Here is a 17652-nt window from a genome sequence, read left to right as displayed (position 1 = left end):
TGTCACCGCCTGCTGTTATTGTTCGAACAAAAGGTCAATAAACATTGCACAATAACGTGAACAGTGATTTACATCATATTAAGCTAATAAATCTCATAAAAATGAATCATATGAAGGTACAAAGCACATCTAATGTCTTTGTAAATTCAGACACCAGTGCAATGAAGAGTGGGGTAATTGAAAATATTTATTTGCGTTACAAATATAATACCAGGAGAAGTCAATGTGAGGATCAATTTTTTTCCCATCATTTTAAATTAGGTGCTGTAACAAAAGGCACAGAGCCAGTGGGCACAGAGCGAAGCTGTCCGTGTTCAGGACTGATGGAGAAGAGTTTCGTCCTGCAGAAAACATGGAGCAGAATCCATCACAACTGAGCTCACACAGTTTGACACAATCAGACTCTTTGCAAGAGGAATGCTGGCTGCAGTTTTCTCAGAAAACAGAACAAGAACGCACCTCTGAGCTCCATCAGGACGTCTCCCTCGTAGCGAGCCAGTCCAACAGCGTGCCTCTGCTCTGCGTCCAGCTCTGCCCACTGCTCCTCTGTGACGGCCCACGCCTGCTCTGCACTCAGCCACGATAACTGCACTGCACTGAACACCACCTGTAGCACACAACAAGAAACACAGTCAAACTGTTGGTGTGATGCTAAAATGTAAGGCTAAGGCTTTTCATTACTCTTTTTAACAGAAAATTGTGTCCATCTCTCAGTTTTTATTGCTTAACACATAATAATCCTGCTTCAATTTTTGAAAAAAAGATCAGAGCAAAGTTGAAAGCAAATTGGGAAACTGGGTGTGATTAATTTTACACTTAAGGCAAAAGAAAATGCCTTAAATCTTCACTTAAAAACACTGTTTTAATTCACAGTCTGTCTGTCTGTCCAGTGTAAGTAGGCTGCTAAAGTAAAGCATGTCCTGTGGCAGACAGCTGATTACTAAACTGCTTCAATTCATTGAACATTTCTGAGTTGTCCTGATTAACAAGAGAAGATTGAAAATCACATCATTGACATTGTTCTCTGTTTCTGAAAATATTATTTTTATTAAATTTAATTTAAAACAAATAATGGTTTCTGTTTCTTGCTTCAGCCTTGATTGTTCCAACAGAATGCTTTTCATTTGCCTGACTCATCAAGTTCATTAAAAGACATGTTTGGACTTTTTCAGACAAAACAAGTCCTATAACCAAGTCATGACAAGTGAAAGTTGCTGGGACAAATTCACCAAGCATTTTGCTCACTGTGAATCTGTGCAGATGAGAGCAGAGACGTCCTGGGAGAGTTTCTCTCTGTTTAATTAATCTAGAGGAAAACCCCCCTGTATTGATGTAGATTTATGTGAAATGCGATCAGAGCAGAACTACTCTCGATTCTGAAACATCAGAGCATTTTGAGTCATATGGATAGAGATCAAAATCTACAGAGAGCTGCTGGTATTTCAATTTCAGTAAGTAAGTAACATTACCGTGACTATAATTTCATAAAAATGTTCTAAAACAATTTCAATTAATTCTGCACCTGCTGTATAAGTGGCTAAAGGCAGAAAAACTGCAACAAAATGCAAAAAACAAGTAAAATCTATTCCTGTCAGCAGGACCTGAGCGGCACTATTATGTCTACGCTTATATTGGCAGTAAATCCAGTGCAAAAACAGCAGATATTCAAAACATAATCACTGAATCTAGAATCTTCCAAAAGGATTGCAGTAATCTTAATGTTGTAATAACTGATTATGTTTTGTATTCCTTGAATCATGCTTCATTTATAAGTTTGAAGACCTTTTAATTATTTTGTAAATGTAAGAAATGTTAATGAAAATCCTTAATGTGGACTACTTGAAGAATTAGAAAATAATGATTTCTATAAAATGACTGCAAAAGTTTTTTGTAAAGCTTTATTTGTAAAGGTAATGACTGTCAGAGAAATGTAAAAAATCTAAAAGATAGCTGATAAAATATCTACTATTTATTAAATACAAGAATAAATTACTAAAATGTAAATCAGTAATTATAACATGCTATTATTGTTTGTTAAACTTATTAATATTTTCTTCATGACATGTCTATGATGAAATAAATTAAACTGTCACTATAGCTTATCAATCCAAGGCTACACAATTATTGACGACATACTAAAAAATTAAATATATTATGAACATATAATTAAATCAAATTATAATTAAAATGTAAGTTTTTCATTACATATTGTATAATTTATTAAAATATTAATTCTAGGAGTTTTTCAAAGTAATCTGAGGTATGCATTTTCTACCTCTTTATTACAATTTATAAATATTTATTTAAATAAATTGTGGTCATTTGCAGTTTATGTGCGTAAAGCTTGCCATCTGTGCTGTAACCTGCCAGTTAGCCTGCATTGATACTGCAGGTTCATCTTTACAAACACCTTTTTATTAACAAGTATAACTCACTGCCATTTTTTTTGGAGACATCAGCGCTACAGCTTCAGGGGTGATTCCCTCCACTTGTTCTCGCAGCAGAGCTGACAGCACTATATCAGGCAGGCCCGCTGGAAACACACACAAACACTGAAGTCAGGTAATTAATGTTTCTAATTTCAAATCACAGAAAAGGTGTTCAAAAAAACTTTTCCTTCCTCCTTCTCGAACCTTAACCCTCTGGGAATGTTTTAATTGGACCTATCTGTCAAACAGCTGCCATTTTCAACCGTAACCCTTCTCACTCTTTGAATCTAAGACGAATTTTAAAAGTCTGTGCACAGAAAGTTTGCACCCCGAGGAATAAAGTGCTCCACTGTACCTGCAAGCGTCCCGATTTCAGTGAAAATCTCCGGCCCCCAAGCACTGACAGGACCAAAGGCCTCGGCTCTGGCCAGGCAGTTTGTCAGCGCCTCCATCTGCTGCTCCGTGCAGGGCAGGGTCGCTTCCCGCAGGAACAGGACGGCCACGCTGCAGGTTCAGAGGAGTAGTGTTGATAAGGTACAGTTGACATGTTCATTTGTTTTATCTTCTACAATCAGCTCACTCTGTCATGCTGCACAAAAAAAGTGCCACTGCTATATTTCCTTCTACTAATAACAAGATGAAACGATTTTGTATCACTGGAGTCAAACAATAGAACGGACTGAATATGGATTTAAAACATGAATCAACCAGTTTAAAAATAAATATTAAACTATTTTACACACAATGGGAAGTAGGGGATTGACACAAACATGCATTCTTTTTTAAGTCTTTTACGACTAAATTATTATTGTGACTTTACTATCAACATTAGTTTTTTATTTTGATTTTATTTGTTGGTTATATAACTCTGAATTTGAAAGTGTCATATATGGTATAATAATAATAATAATAATAATAATAATAATAATAATAATAATAATTAATTGTCCTGTTATGGAAGTCAGTTTCTAATCATTTATCTTTTCTGTAAGATTATTTTTTTGTTGGTTTATCAGGACAGTAAATTGAACAGGTATATGAGAAAAGCAGCACGTTTTTAATTACACGTTTCTGATAATTACTGAGTTGATAAGTGATATAATGAATTAAATTAAGATAAGGGTTGGGATTAGATAAGTGTTCACTTCTTCCCTCTCCTTTTCAAAAGCTTATTTATTTGGTTCTTGGTTGTACATGTGGATGTTTTCTCTTGTCCTACTGGTTATTTGTTTTCTTCATTTTTAAAAACCTGATTGAAATGAATAAATAAATGTATTTATCAAATGTCTGATCATTTATCCTTTTCTGGGATTTTCAATAATTTAGAAGATATTAGATCTAAGTTGCGTGTTCGACCCACCTGAGGTTGTAGGGGCTCAGACGTTTAATCTCTGCGGGGTTCAGACCGCAGATCAGATGGCCAAGCGTTGCCATTTCGACTACTGATAAATGTTCCACTTTCAGTCCGCTTTTCCGCAGCACACTTAAAACCACCGCTCTCATCTGAGAAAACCAGCATTCAGTAATTATCACTACTACGTAATTTCAAGCTTTCATCAAATTGCAGATCTGGAACGAGGAAGTTACTTTTCGAGGGGTCCAGTTGGTGAGTGAGCCCAGATGCACCAACACGCCCAGATCAGTGAGGTTGGTGTCCTGAAGCTCTCTGTCTCCCATCTCTGTCAGCAATGACCCCAAAGCTAGCACCTGATCCGCTCTCAGCTCCCTCGCCGGACTCCAGGACTGCATCGAACGAAGCAGAGTTCATAGTCCGCAGAAGAAGTCAGGACATTTCAGACTCATATCCTTTACAGCAACAAACTTGAACATGGAGTACCGTGGTTTTAATTTCATCTTAAAAACAAAACTCTAAACAGCGTGGTGAGCATTTACAGGCCCATTTAAAAAAAAAGTGAATATTACTGAAGAGCCAATTTATTTCAAGAACTTTGACACATTTATAGAACAAATACATAAAGATGAATGTTTGAAAGCATTTATTTCTCTTTATCGTGATTATTTTCCACATAGAGGTAATTAAAACATGGCATTTGAATATTGCATCAGACCAATTAAAAAAAAAACTACTTTTTAAAAACAGAAATGTGAGTTTAATGAAAAGCATGGAAGTCAAGTTGGGTTGCTGGGAGAGGGGCAGAGCCTGCTGATTCGTGATGTTACATTCAAATGGGTTTCGAAACAGGTCATTTTAGAAACTGCAAAAAACATGAACTTATTCTCAAAAAATGGCAGGGAGTTTATTTTTAGCACTTGGGCTGTTTTTAGAGGCAGTAAACCCAAAAGGAAGTACAAAAATTAGCAAATGTGAGTTTTCCACATTTTTGCCCCTGGACATCTCTTAAATGATGACAATCTATTCATTTATAAGCACCATGGAATGTCCTGCAGGTCGCAGGAAGGACTATGTGAAAATGTCTTGCATTTGTCCTGTTATGAGTGACGTGTTGTGTGGAGTTTCTCTGACCTGCCTGAGCTTCCCCCAGAGCGACCGTCGCTGCTCAGAGCTCAGCGACGGATCCCGACCAAAAACCTCAACACACGCCTTCAGCTCATCCAGGGACATGCGGCGAAGCTGGGTGGGGGTCCATGCAGACGGGAACGTTCCTCTGACGTCCGCACAGCTTGGAACTGGCACTGAGTAAAACACACAGACGAAACCAGTGTTATAATTGAACTCAGTTCACATGTAAAATGTTTCAGAATCATGTGTTTTACCTTTCGCTCTCCGGTTTCGTGCTTTGACAATTCCTCGAATTAGACTCCAGGTCTGCTTTCTGTGGTACTGTTGGTCCACACACTGACTGATGCAGATCCCACCGACCAGACTTTCCTCCCAGCGCTTTTGACCCACCAGAACCTGCTCCACTGTGGTCTTGTTTAATACCGTCTGTTCAATAAAAGCAAGGTCATAAATCCCAGAAAAATATTAGTTTGAATTATTCTCGTAGATTTACAGAAATGACAAGTCTGAATTAGTTTACAAATTCGTTTATTTGAGACTCACCAGGGGAATGGAGTTGATCTGTTTTGTTGAGAGAGCAAACACCAACCTTCCCAGATGTTCAACGTCCCCAACCTGCCATTTAGATGGATTTCTGGCAAATAACCACAAGCATGCTATCATTACTCCTGCTTTATTAAAACAATATATACATGTAAGCATAGAACACAAACTGTAAACTGTGGACAGCATTTACAGTCAAAGATAGCCAAACTTAGACTCTACATCCATCAAACCAATCAGCTAATCCATGCACAGGTGAAAATGTTTTACCCAAGCAAATCTCTCTGAGTGAGAAGGTCACTGATGTCTCTGAGCGCCTCTTTGGGAAGGCAGAAACTCCTCATCTCTTCCAGCCGCAGAGCCAGCGCTCCTCTGTCCACCAGAGCCAGACTGTCTCTGTCCAAAAATGGCAACAGAGGCCCCAGGACGTCCAGAAGGGCGCCATCAATCATCCCCTGAGCCAGAGAAGAACCCTGTGGAACAGCACAAACAGAAATCCTCCAGATTAGCTTGACTTCACAACGTCATCATTCCACTTCAGTAAAAACTGCTGAGCGAGGGGAAGACTGCTTCAAAATCATTTTCCATCTGCTTCTGAGCTAACAAATATTATTTTTAATATTTTATGACTCCCCATCACTCAGCCTGGCTCCTGAGTTGGTATTTCCTCTGGATTGTCATGGCAGCTCTTTATCACTTCAGTTATTTTAACACAAACCGGTGACTTCCTACTCCACTAATTAGTGTTTAAAATTACGCCGCCATCTGCTTTCCGATCACACTTCCTCACCTCAAACATATTGCAGTGTGCAACCAAGTTTGCATCTTGCAGTAAATAAGGCATTTGTGACGTTACAGTAGCACCTTACCAGCTCAGATAAGGCTTTCTCAGCTAAATTTGTCTGTTTATAATGAGGCAGTCTCAGGAAATCAAGAAAGTGCAGCTGAATGTGGCTCAGGATTCCTCTGACAGACGCATTTGACAGGTTCTCCAGCATTGTTACCCTGGAAAATAAGCAAACCGTTTCAAATGTAGTGACTGGAGAAATGTGCTATATTTATCTAAAACACTTTGCTTACTTACGGCAATGTTGCTGCAAACCCAGAACTCAAAGAACCGAAGTCAAGTTCAGGTGTTTTCCGCAGCTCATCTACAAGGCATTTTCGCTGGAAATATAATAAAAATAAGCGTAAACATTATTCCTGAACTATACGTCCAGTAATAGTTACATTTTATGGTTGCGTGGATGAGGTTTGCTTCTTACCAGAGCCGGTCTTGGACCTCCAGGTAGATCAGTCAAAAACTGAAGCAGCTCAGTAAAATCTGTGTGGTTGGTAAAACGCCTCACAAAGTCACAACTCATTCCAGCAGCAACACGACCCAGATCTCTGTTGGCAGCAGAGAGGTCATTGTAGATCATTGCTGGAAATCTAAAGTAACTATTTGCTGTGGCTATGCTGCAGGATCAAAAGCAGGAATACAGAAGGTCAGACTCACTTCACCGTCTTGATGGTGATGTTTTTGAATTCATTGATTTGTCTGAACAGAAATTGAGCCTGTGCATAAAAATGAGAGATTATTGTACATTTTAAAGGGGCAGGATTATTTATTATGTATGTACTGAAACAGGTTCCAAAGGTTACTGACTCCTACCCTAAAGCATTGGTTCAAAATAGTTCAAAACTTTTTTTTAATGCTCTTTAGAAGCAAAGATGTGTAAGAAGTTGGATTTGTGTCTTATTGTTACTTTTTTCCAACAACTCTTGAGCCAAGAAGAATATTTTTTATCCATGTGGTTTTATAAGAAAATAGCAGGAGAGCAGCTGCTCCAGGCAAAACTTTGATGCTCAAAATGGCCAAAAATGTTTTCTGTTTGCAATGAGATTAATTCCTGCTTAACAGCAAACATACAAAATAAGGTTGCATTGTAATTTATATCAATATGGCTTTAGGATCAACTCTAGTATCTAACCATGTTAAAGATTCAGGGCAGAATACGGACAGAATATAACTCATCAACAGGATGTCGTAGATTTCAGCATAAGTGAAAAGGGTGATCTTTATTAAATTAATTCAGGTCTTGTTAGGCTGAGAACAGGTGGTGAAAACGCGCTCATACATTCTTGGCTGTGATAAAAATCCCTTTAAGGCAGCCATTATTAATTTATGCCACACTCCAGCACACTATTGTACTACATCCAAAGTAATTAGTCTGATGGCAGCTGATGTGAACGGAGGATTAATATCCTGAAAGGCTCATCTGAAGCATATCCAATGGATTCCAGACAAAAGCGAGCAAGACACCAAGCTGGGAAGATTCTCCTTTTACCCACTGTTGACGTTTCACAGAAACGCGAGGCTGCACACAGGAGCAGATTATAGCAGAATGTGTACCTGCTGTGGAGACCACTGTACATCTCTGTATGCGCTAATGCCTCTCCAAATGGTGTCGCCACTCATAGCTGGTATCAGCTTTCTCAGAGGGACAAAGGGAAGCAGACAGTTTGCCTGCTGAGAGAAGTTCCTCGAGTCTTTGAGGAGAGTCTGTCAATAAACAACCAATAAAGAAGATATTAGATACATCACTGTTCCTGAAAGTACAAATTAATCTGATTCATTCATCATTTAAGACTGAGCATTGAGACTGAAACTTTGAAATGTGGCATACAGCATGTGACATGAAGTCCTCAGCATAAACTAAGAAAGGAGAAGACACTGAGAAGAGATGTTCTAAGGCGACAAAGGAGCATCACCTCCTGCATTGCATTGAATAACATGGCTTTGTGTCCAGGCTTGAGCTCAGTTTGCAGCCCTCTCCAGCACGCACAGTGGGCATCCTCACTGAAATCAGTCCACCGGAGGTCTCGGAGCGCAGCGGGGAAGAGACCGGAGAGTAGTGGCTTCAGGCTGCACAGGTTTTCCACAGAAAGCTGGCAGGAGGAGAACAACACGGTGCTGAGAGAGCAAATGGCTGACAGTCAGTGCAAATGTTCTGGACATGATTACTTACATTGCCGTCTTTTGTGATCTTGGATAAAATCTGAAATGACTGAAGAGAGGATGCAAAAACGTGTTATGCAACGAAAGAGTTGACTTTCAAAGAAAATTCAGGCATCTTAAACGCTAATGGTATTACAACTTCTACACATGATGTCACATAAAACTATGAACTTCAGGGTACTACTGTATGCATACTTGTCATCATTTCTTCATTAATGAAAACCTCTCACTGCAATTGTAGATGTAAGTCTTTTGGGTACAACTGTCAGATTTGCACACAAATGACAAATTGACAGAACAAAAGAAAAATGAATAAAAAATTATTCAAAAAATATATTTTAAATTGAACTTTTCAATCAAAATCAGTATTCGATTTTTGTGGAAAAGTAACATGCATCTTTGTTCCATGCAGGATGTTTGGGAACAGAAATGAAAGGCTTTTGAAAACCTTTTTTGTAAGATATTCTGCTCATTATTACACACCCACTGGGCTGAAACAGACAGGAAAGCTACAAAAGCAAAGCAGAATAACGCGAAACTAAAAGTGTGAAGAAGCACTCCCTCCCTGCTGACCTGCGCTGGTGAAAATGTGTGAAAACCCGGCTGTGACAGGATTTCCCGCAGTCGTTGTGAGGTGAGTGACAGCAGGAAGGAGGCTCCTAACTGGGGCAGCAAACCACTAAGTGCAGACAGCTCTGAAGAAGTCACGGTGCTGATGTTCAGCCTGCTTGATACAGCTGGGATCAACCAGGATGACAGCTGTAGTGTCCGTGAAACATGGTTAAGCAGAGTCAGTCAAACAAACTATAACAGCACATAAAAAAATCTCTGATTTATGCTGCAAGTGGTTCAAGTAGTGTGCAACTCACCCTGCCGCTGGAACTGATGAGCCCCTTGGAAATGCACTCAGACAGCTGCTGCCAGAGAGCAGAGAACACAGCTGGGTCCTGGAGATATAAACCCAGTTCTGCAGGATCCAAGTAGCACGCAAGAACTCCTAATCTGGAAAAGTACTTTATTCTTTACCTTGCTTTTCTTCAAATCAAAGGTAAGTTCAAACAAGTCTTGTAAATATGAATTTCCAAAGGATTAATATTTAGCCGGTGGCTCTACTAAAAACGGGCAGCACAGTTACAATGAAATTTATCCAAAAACTGCATGTTGCTTGTAATTACAACGTAGTTACAAGACTAAACATAAGTAAACATAAAGAATCTCAGTCCCACCTGAGCAGGTCATCAGCAGTCAGGTTCTTTCTCTTACTAAAAATGGTCCGCAGCACATGGCGACCCCGCACGCCATCCAGACTGCTGTTCCCTATCATCTCCACCAGAGGAGACAGCTGAGGAGAGAATCGATGAAATGTTGAAACTAACTAAAACAAGATTTACTAAAAATAACAAAGACACAGAATATAAATTCAGTAACTTCATAACTCATCAGGCTTCATTATTACTACATATGTTTTGTTTTTCTTAAAACAACATGGAAGCCTTTCCAGCTCAATATTGAGTGTTTCTCCTTATTCAGCACTGCAGGGACCTGAGGTGCTTTTATTTAATCTCTGACCTGTTGAGATGTCAGCTGCTGAAAATGATGGACAGGTAAGAAAGGCAGAAGTGGGAGGATGGAGCTGAGGAAGTACGGAGGCCATGTGGGCACGTCGCCCACCGTGTTCGACTGCAGCAGTCGTTTCACAAAAGCTTTCTTCTGCAACGACTTCATCTCTGCACTGTGGTCACGAATGGCTGTCAGCCTGAGGAGCAGCAACAGAAAGACTGTTGGAGGAGAGTCATCTTTGAATTAAACATTGAATACTGTACCGGTGACTCACACGCTGTCGTTCACGATCAAGGAGGCTGGGAAGTTCATTATGTCGGAAACAGACATGAAGGGGATGAACTGAGAAAGGTCAACAAAGAGCTCTGGGGTCACTCTGGGGAACTTGTGGATGAAAGCCGCTGTCATTGTTTCCATGGCCTGCAACTCTTGTTGAGAGGCCTGCAATAGAAAATTAAACAAGATGAGAGACGAAAGACACATGGAGATTCATTTAAATAGCTCTGAAATGACCACAAAAAAGTACAAAACATTATGAAATAGGTAATGAACCCTGTCTTTGCTTTGCTTATGAGAACCAACAGAAACTGCTTTAGCATAACATTAAGGGTGTTTTCACACATAATACTAAGATAGACCAGATTGATTGGGACCAAAATTGTAACATTTGTAACATTTTCAGATGCTGCAGTTCACTTAGGCACTGCACTGTGTCAAATGATCCAAACTCATTGAAAAAAACACCTTGCCTTCACCTTGTCTGTGGTCGAGCGGCACCAAAAACAAAAACCTCCAAAGACATTGAGCAAATTTTCTTCTTCACAAAATGTAAACAAAAATGGAGTGACATCAAATTTTAGTAGCTGTGGGACTTTTCTTTTGTCTGGTAAAAGATCACTCATTTCTCCTGCTGATGTTTGTTTTGGTTGAATTTACCCAGAATGCCCTGCGCTATATTCCGTTTCCTGCTTTTGGAGCAATTTCTGGTCCATTTGCATTCACATACGAATTAAAACCACGCCAGAGTACACTTTATCTGAACCGAGACCAAGGGTCTTAGGTGGACTAGAGTTCACTTTCCTGATCCGTATTGATTGGGCATTCACACCTCCCCAACTAAACCGGACATTCTAGGCAAACAAACTGTAGTTTGATTAATGTGGACTAAGCAGGTAATGTGGAGTTAACCTGGCTGGTTTCAACTTGAAGCTGCTCCCAACTTTGATGCATGTGTGAGATAAACCTCTTCACAGCCTCTTTCTCTGCAGACATCACCAGAGAACGGATGCTGTCTTTTGGCATCTGGAGATACTCCTAGTGAAATAAACGTCAAACAGTCAAGTGAGCCAATCAGTTCTGCAAAATGCAACTGTAGCTGCGAAGACACAGTACCTGCAACAGAACCCTGAGAGCGGACGAGTTTCCATTTTGCTGGATGAGGTCCCAGAGGACGGGCTGAAGTCACAGCAGAAGCAGGTTACTGATTTGTTGCTATAGTGTAGGAGACAGAAAGAGAACTGAACAAGTGCATCTTACACTGAAGCAGCTCAGCAGGTCCTCCTTCACGGTGGCGTTCTGCTCTCTGCGCAGGAAGACCCCCACGGTGTGAAGGACGCTCATGGAGGCCTCGGGTTGCAAGCTGGCCCAGGAAGTGTTGTCAAGGAGACTGGACAGGAGGATGGCCTGGCCCAGACCCTGTCTCGCCTCTCCTTCCCCTTCGTCCAGCCCCGAGGACAGACCCACCACAAAGTCCAAGACACGTAGCACGTAGCCCAGCACCACCAGAAACCCCTCTCGCTCGCCAACGTCCATCTCACAGACGCTCAGCTTGTGTATGAGGTCGATCAGCATTGGGGCCGGCTCCACGCACAGCTGGGAGGTGTCGAACTCATATCGTGCTGGAAGCATGTCAAAAATCCTTTGTAGAAGGCACTTACTGCTTTCCTGCCGAGCCCGCAGGTCTGAACAGACATCTGCAAACTGTGGTATCAGTCCTACCAACTGCTTGTAGAGCGTAGCATCTAAACACATGTGCTCTCTCAGTCCCTGAGTCTGTCCACACAACTCCAGCAGGGTGAAGTTGGTGAAACTTTCCACAGTCCAGTCCCTATACTCACAGGGCTCCCTGAATGTGTCGTCAAAGGTGAGGTTGTCAATCTTGGAGCAGTATGCTGCAGCCCAGCTGCCTTCTGGCAGGGACTGCTGGGAACCACACAGAGCTGAGATCAGTACCGAGTTATTAGGAAGGAAGCAGTTTCTGAAAGCTTCAGCATTGAGCGACCTGCTGCCCAGCTGAGCCAGACAGTTCTCACTGAGTTCTGGATTCACTGCTGCATCTCTTGACAGCTGCACACAAAGGTCATCGATGCTTGTGTGGTTAAAGAAATGATAGTCCTGTAGCGCTGCAGCCTGCACACACAAGCATGGAGATTAGTGAACATTTGCAGTGCATGCAATCACATTAGACCTCACCTTTTGCACACATCTATTCACGTTCCCCTCAGTGTTTGTAAATCCATGACTTTACCACTGGTCAAATAACACTTTTAAGTCACAGAGATGATGTCATTATTGGCTGACAGTGCTGGTCCTTTTTGATCTCTGTGCAGCATTTGAAACTGCTGACCGTGATATTCTGATTAAGCGACCGGAGAGCTGGGTCAGAACTTCACTGGTTAGAGTCTTTTTCAAAATTCATATGTGGGGTACCTCAAAGTACCATCTTGGGACTCTTTTGTTCAATACCTACATGGTCCTGCAAACTCAAATTATAACAAGTAATTAGCTTAGTTACCATACCATATGCATGGTATGATAACCACAGCTCTACTTTACAATGTCACCAAGTGACTATAAACACATTCAAGCGCTGAGTAGATGCATAGATTAAATCAACATATCGATGTGCCATTTCTTTCTCCAGCTGAAACAAAACTGAAGTAACTACTTTTGGACCCAAAGAGAAACAATCAATAGTCAGCATCTCGCTTCACATTCAGAGACACATAAAGAAAATCTATTTCCTCACAATTCAAAGAGATTATAGATTACGGATAAAATTTTTACATCTGATCAGCTCATTGAATTTCCTTGTTATTTTTCAGATTATTTCTATATCAAGTGTTGTTCTAATCTTATCACGAGGGAATAGTTCTTAATGGATTACATAAAAGTGTAATAGTGTATTACATGTTATTCATTTTATTGTAAGTCCAAATTCCCATTATAACATATACATTATTATGGGATTTGACAACATAAACAAGCAGTAAATCATCATTCCTTGTACGCATAAGAGAAGCTCTTTCATTACAAGAATTAATCTTTTCGACTGATTATTCTATAGATATTAAACTAATCAATTAGTAGATAATGACAAATTCTGTACACATTAATATATTTTAATGTGATTATCAATTTTACACATTTTTCAGGTGGAGTTTAATTTTAAACCTGCACAGTTTCCCTGAGGAAGGTTTAAGCCAACTTTCAAACTCACTAACAAAAGTTTGCACTCATTAAAAATTTACTCTTTACCTGCTGTGCTTTCTGCAGCCAGAAAGAAGAGTTGGCACACACTGTGTTGTTGAATTCATGGGCAAAGAACTCAGTGCAGACATGGACCCAAAAGAAGTCCTCCTCAGCTGCAGACAGGTACCAGGCTGCATCCGAGCAAGTAGCATGCAGATCGAGCCCTAAATGGGTCGCAGCAGGATTACCCGACCCGTTCTCCCCTTCAAACAGTTTGCAGTAGAGGAAGACGGTGAAGTTCGAGACGCCCGTCAAGCCTGGGATGGAGTCATTACACGCTGCCTCAAGAATTTCTGTGGAGGTGAAGAACTCCATCTGTTTCTGCTTCCTCTTACTCTCTGTGAACTGTCTGGGACCTGCAGCTGAGGGTTTACGACTCTGTGTCTGTTTGAAGGGTTTCTGAGAAGATGGAGTCTTTTTTGAAGATGATTGAGCTGCCAGTGGAGGTGACTGTAATTTCCCTTCCTGGGTGGAGGGGCAGGACAGAAACGGGAGTGAACTTGGGAGACCCTGAGAGCTGGCGCCCAAAGCCTGAGCATTCCACATCACATTATGTCTTATCCCCCTGCAAAGCCACGGAAACAATTATTTGAGTATGCACATTTCTTTGCAAAGAAAACTTTTTTTAAAAAAAAGAAAAACTGCCCCTCAACAATGAAATATACTTACCACAAGATCAGCTGCCTTAAGTTACCTTAAGAAAGAAAAATCAGAGGCAAATATTTGAAAATCAAGTGAATGAATGACAGAAAAAGCAGCTGAAGCCTCCTGCAGTGAACAACTATGAGTGATGCAACAGCTCAGCTCAGTTAACAATGCCTAACATATAATGTTACTGGCCTCAACGGGCGGATAAAGAGCTCAACTGAGCCAACAACAGAAGCTTTCACCGAACTGAATGATTATAAAGATTTTAAAGCAGTGTCAGTCACTGTCACACGAAACATGAGCCAGACTGATTAAGCTCTTAAAAAGGATTTAAATGCTTAATTCAGCACAGTGCAACACTTGGTTAAGATTTTTAGAGAAAATCGAAACATAATCTCACAAAAAAATAAATACATTTAAATAAATAAATGAACAATTACTGCATTTACTCATGTTTTCAACTTATGAGTATCTGTTGATATTTATTCACGCTCCTATTAATCGATCAAAGGACTAACTAAAGCCTTATCAATCCCAAACTTACTGTCAGTTTTTAGGTGTACCTAAGCATCATTTAGGTACACCTAAGAGTTTATTTTCTATCTTGATAGATCACAATTCTCACCACTATAATTTTACCCTCATGATAAACTACACAGTCGTTGCTAATTGATCTAATGGGTGTCCCCGAGAAGTCTTCAGCTACATCTATTTTAGTTTATGATCAATAATTGTGGCACCAATTATTAGCAAAAACAAAATGATTATTTCATTATGTGGGTGATTTTTTTGTAGTTATTCTCAGAAGCCTCCAAATGTTTGGTAATAACCCACAATAGAAGCGTTTTCTCTTTGAACTGCAATTGTTTTTTTTGTTTTTTTTAAATCATCAAACATTTTCTGAATCAGATGCTGTGACTGACTCTTTCAGTGTTTTGTGTCAATCCTGACATGTCTGACAGCTGGGTAGATAATCGTCTCATCTCTCATACTCACCCACAGAGCAGCGGCCCTGAAAGTTGGCCTGCGGCACTTCCACCAGGCCGCTCACGTCATCGAGTATGGCCAGGGTAACTCGTGACACTTTCTCCCGCAGGCTGCCGTAGACAGAACTGCCCACCCTGTGCAGAAGGCCTCGTCTGAGTCCATCCAAACTCTGCACGAGAGCGAGGTTTTTCTGAGCCTGCTGCCCGCCTCGATCCCCGCCACCTGAACGAGACAAAGCCTGCAGCAGGAAGCTGTGCACCGAGTCCAACTCGTCCTCTGTGCCCGTCGTGCTTTCTGCAGACGCATTTGCTGAAAACCCATCCTGCCTCAACATGGCCTCAGGGGGCAAGCTGAAGGGCTTAAAGCGTCCAAATGCACTGGAACCCTGGCCGGGTCCTGCAGGTTCCCCTGCTGGGTGCAAACTGACCACTGGCTTCCAGCTGCGCGTTTCCAGGAACTGCAGCAGCTGCTGAAGCCAGCTAACACTGAAGGCGCAATCGCTACGACCTTTTAGAGCACAGATGAAGCTCTGAAGGCCTGCGCTGGCCTGGCCGTAAGTCCCACTGATTACAGCCTGCAGTGTCGCCTCCAGCACAGCGCTCACCGTCCTCCAGTTCTGAGATAAGAAAGCCAAGATGGGTCTATGGGGCTGACGCTCGGACAGAGAGATGAGACTCTGCAGGAGCCCCAGCAGCCAGTCCCAGTGCGGGCTTCCTCTCAGGGACAAAAACCAGTCCTGCACTTTAACGCTGGGTCTGGGCGGTACACGGCCGTTCCACTGGTTCAGGGCTGCGTTGCCTTCAGACTGGAGAAAGAAATGGAGCACCTTCTCCCAGAGCTGGTCCTCATCTTGCTCTGCGGGTACGTCCTCCAGCTCAGCACCCATCTCTTGCAGATACAGAGAAATGTTGTACAGGAATCCAGAGAGACGGCGTCTGTCTATTGGCTTGTTTAATGAAGGCAGGTTCTTACTGGGAAACAGAGTTTTTAAACCCCCCATAATGCTTCTAGCCCAGGAGGGCAAAGACTGGTCCTTGTTTGTGTCAGGTGGGGCTCTCAAACCTGCTTCTTTACTCCATTTTGAGACAATCTCCTTCAGGAGAGCATCTCTGTGGTCCACTTTTTCACCTCCTAAAACAGCAAAAACAAAACAAAAAAAAGGAGACAGCTTGAGCTATAGCCTTGAAAAACATACAGATCCAAAAAATTGCCAGCATGGTAATCAATGGTATCGCACTCACCCGTCCTCTGCCCAACCAAAACAGCACAAACTATGATGGTTGTGAATTTAAAAGCGGCCATTCCTGACCCTTTCTTCACCATCGTCATCTCATGCCAGCACGTGCAGCACAAAACCGGTGTCACATTTTTCTTTTAAGGGTTTTCTTCCCTGTAGATTTTACAAAAATTCTGTTTAACTTTCATTGAGTTTCATCTTTTATATATGAAGCAGTAGGAATAAACATCATAGCAGTCAGAAGTTATTAAAGCATAATGATTGGCTTGCATTGCACTTTACGACTTACACTGCAGGCTTCCAGGTCTCCATAGTGTCATTAAACTAACTACAGTCTATTAGAGCCAAAAACTTTGAATATCTAAAGTTTATTCATGTGTTTAGCATAAAAGCTAAATTAATTTCAAATATATGCAATTATTTTTTTTAATATGTACAAAAAGTAAGCAAATAAAGAAAGATTTTTAACTTACCAGTGGTAATAATCCATTTTTTTCTTTAAGTGTCTTCCAGCATCTTTTGAAACTTATAGTATCCATTACACGGTGCGCTGCCCTCCTTCTGAGTGGGTCTCTATTTCACTACCGCTGTGACTTTCTCTACCTTTCACTCTCTTTCTGGCACCCCTCCCACCACTGACCACGACTACTCTGCTATTTTAGATGTATGAGATGCATGTCTGCTTAGTTCCTAAGGTTTGCGTTTATTTGAAGCTTCAAATGTGGGATTTATTCCACTGTTTTGTGTCAATTCTAACAAACATTTTACAGACAAAAGCTTTGCACACTGTATTCTCTCAGTAGTCTGATGTATTATGATGTTACAGGAAGGTCACAGCTGTCAGCTATGTGTGTAAACAAGGTGAAAATCTGGATCATATTAATCACACCCAGGGTATCTGTCCTGTTCTCGAACCGTCCAGTGTCTCCCGCTGACTGATCCCCCATTGAGCTGGGACTCATCTGGTGACACTGGGTTTGTTGGGGGTGTAGTTTTACCGAAGGGGCCGGGTCAGCAGGACTGTGCAGCCTGTCACTGTTTTAGTCTCTCCTATACCTCAGTCGTACAAACGTACAATTGGGCCTTGTGCAGGGGCACAAGAGCAGTCAAAGCACTGTCTGCGGGTCCTGAAACCCAAGAGGGCCGGGTGAAAGGACCAGCCCCTTCCTCCGCCTGCTTCAGCTCTGCGATACTGCGGCCTGCGCAGGGACAATAACTTCCTCCTATATTATTG

The 17652-nt window shown here is 41.4% G+C and overlaps 1 protein-coding gene across 1 annotated transcript; it reads right to left on the bottom strand.

Moving 5' to 3' along the window:
• Positions 1-177: 177 nt before the first annotated feature.
• LOC129364012 (stereocilin) lies at positions 178-17062 on the bottom strand. Its single transcript, XM_055036375.1, has 30 exons — positions 16892-17062; positions 16423-16571; positions 15191-16312; positions 14216-14240; positions 13553-14111; positions 11552-12424; positions 11408-11470; positions 11204-11329; positions 10290-10456; positions 10025-10211; positions 9682-9797; positions 9325-9457; positions 9029-9214; positions 8466-8504; positions 8209-8385; positions 7850-7999; positions 6953-7011; positions 6720-6843; positions 6539-6621; positions 6324-6459; positions 5725-5927; positions 5455-5545; positions 5166-5337; positions 4915-5084; positions 4017-4172; positions 3790-3932; positions 2785-2933; positions 2436-2533; positions 460-607; positions 178-341 (listed from the first exon to the last, which is right to left on the bottom strand). The coding sequence occupies exons 2-30, from the start codon at positions 16508-16510 to the stop codon at positions 253-255; spliced, it is 5832 nt and encodes a 1943-aa protein (XP_054892350.1). The 5' UTR covers positions 16511-16571; positions 16892-17062; the 3' UTR covers positions 178-252.
• Between the last annotated feature and the right edge of the window lie 590 nt (positions 17063-17652).

This window comes from Poeciliopsis prolifica, unplaced genomic scaffold (assembly GCF_027474105.1).
Source record: "Poeciliopsis prolifica strain line A6 unplaced genomic scaffold, Auburn_PproV2 SCAFFOLD011, whole genome shotgun sequence".
Lineage (NCBI taxonomy): Eukaryota > Metazoa > Chordata > Actinopteri > Cyprinodontiformes > Poeciliidae > Poeciliopsis > Poeciliopsis prolifica.
The sequence above is the reverse complement of the archived record's forward strand: the minus strand, read 5'-3'. Positions and strand labels throughout refer to the sequence as shown.

Excerpts from the sequence above, each read along its gene's own strand:
- LOC129364012 (XM_055036375.1), bottom strand. The coding sequence starts at position 16,510 with ATGACGATGGTGAAGAAAGGGTCAGGAATGGCCGCTTTTAAATTCACA. Across the intron at positions 16,313-16,422 it reads TTTGGTTGGGCAGAGGACGG|GAGGTGAAAAAGTGGACCAC; the intron begins GTGAGTGCGATA and ends TTGCTGTTTTAG. Across the intron at positions 8,505-9,028 it reads ACACATTTTCACCAGCGCAG|TCATTTCAGATTTTATCCAA; the intron begins GTCAGCAGGGAG and ends TCCTCTCTTCAG.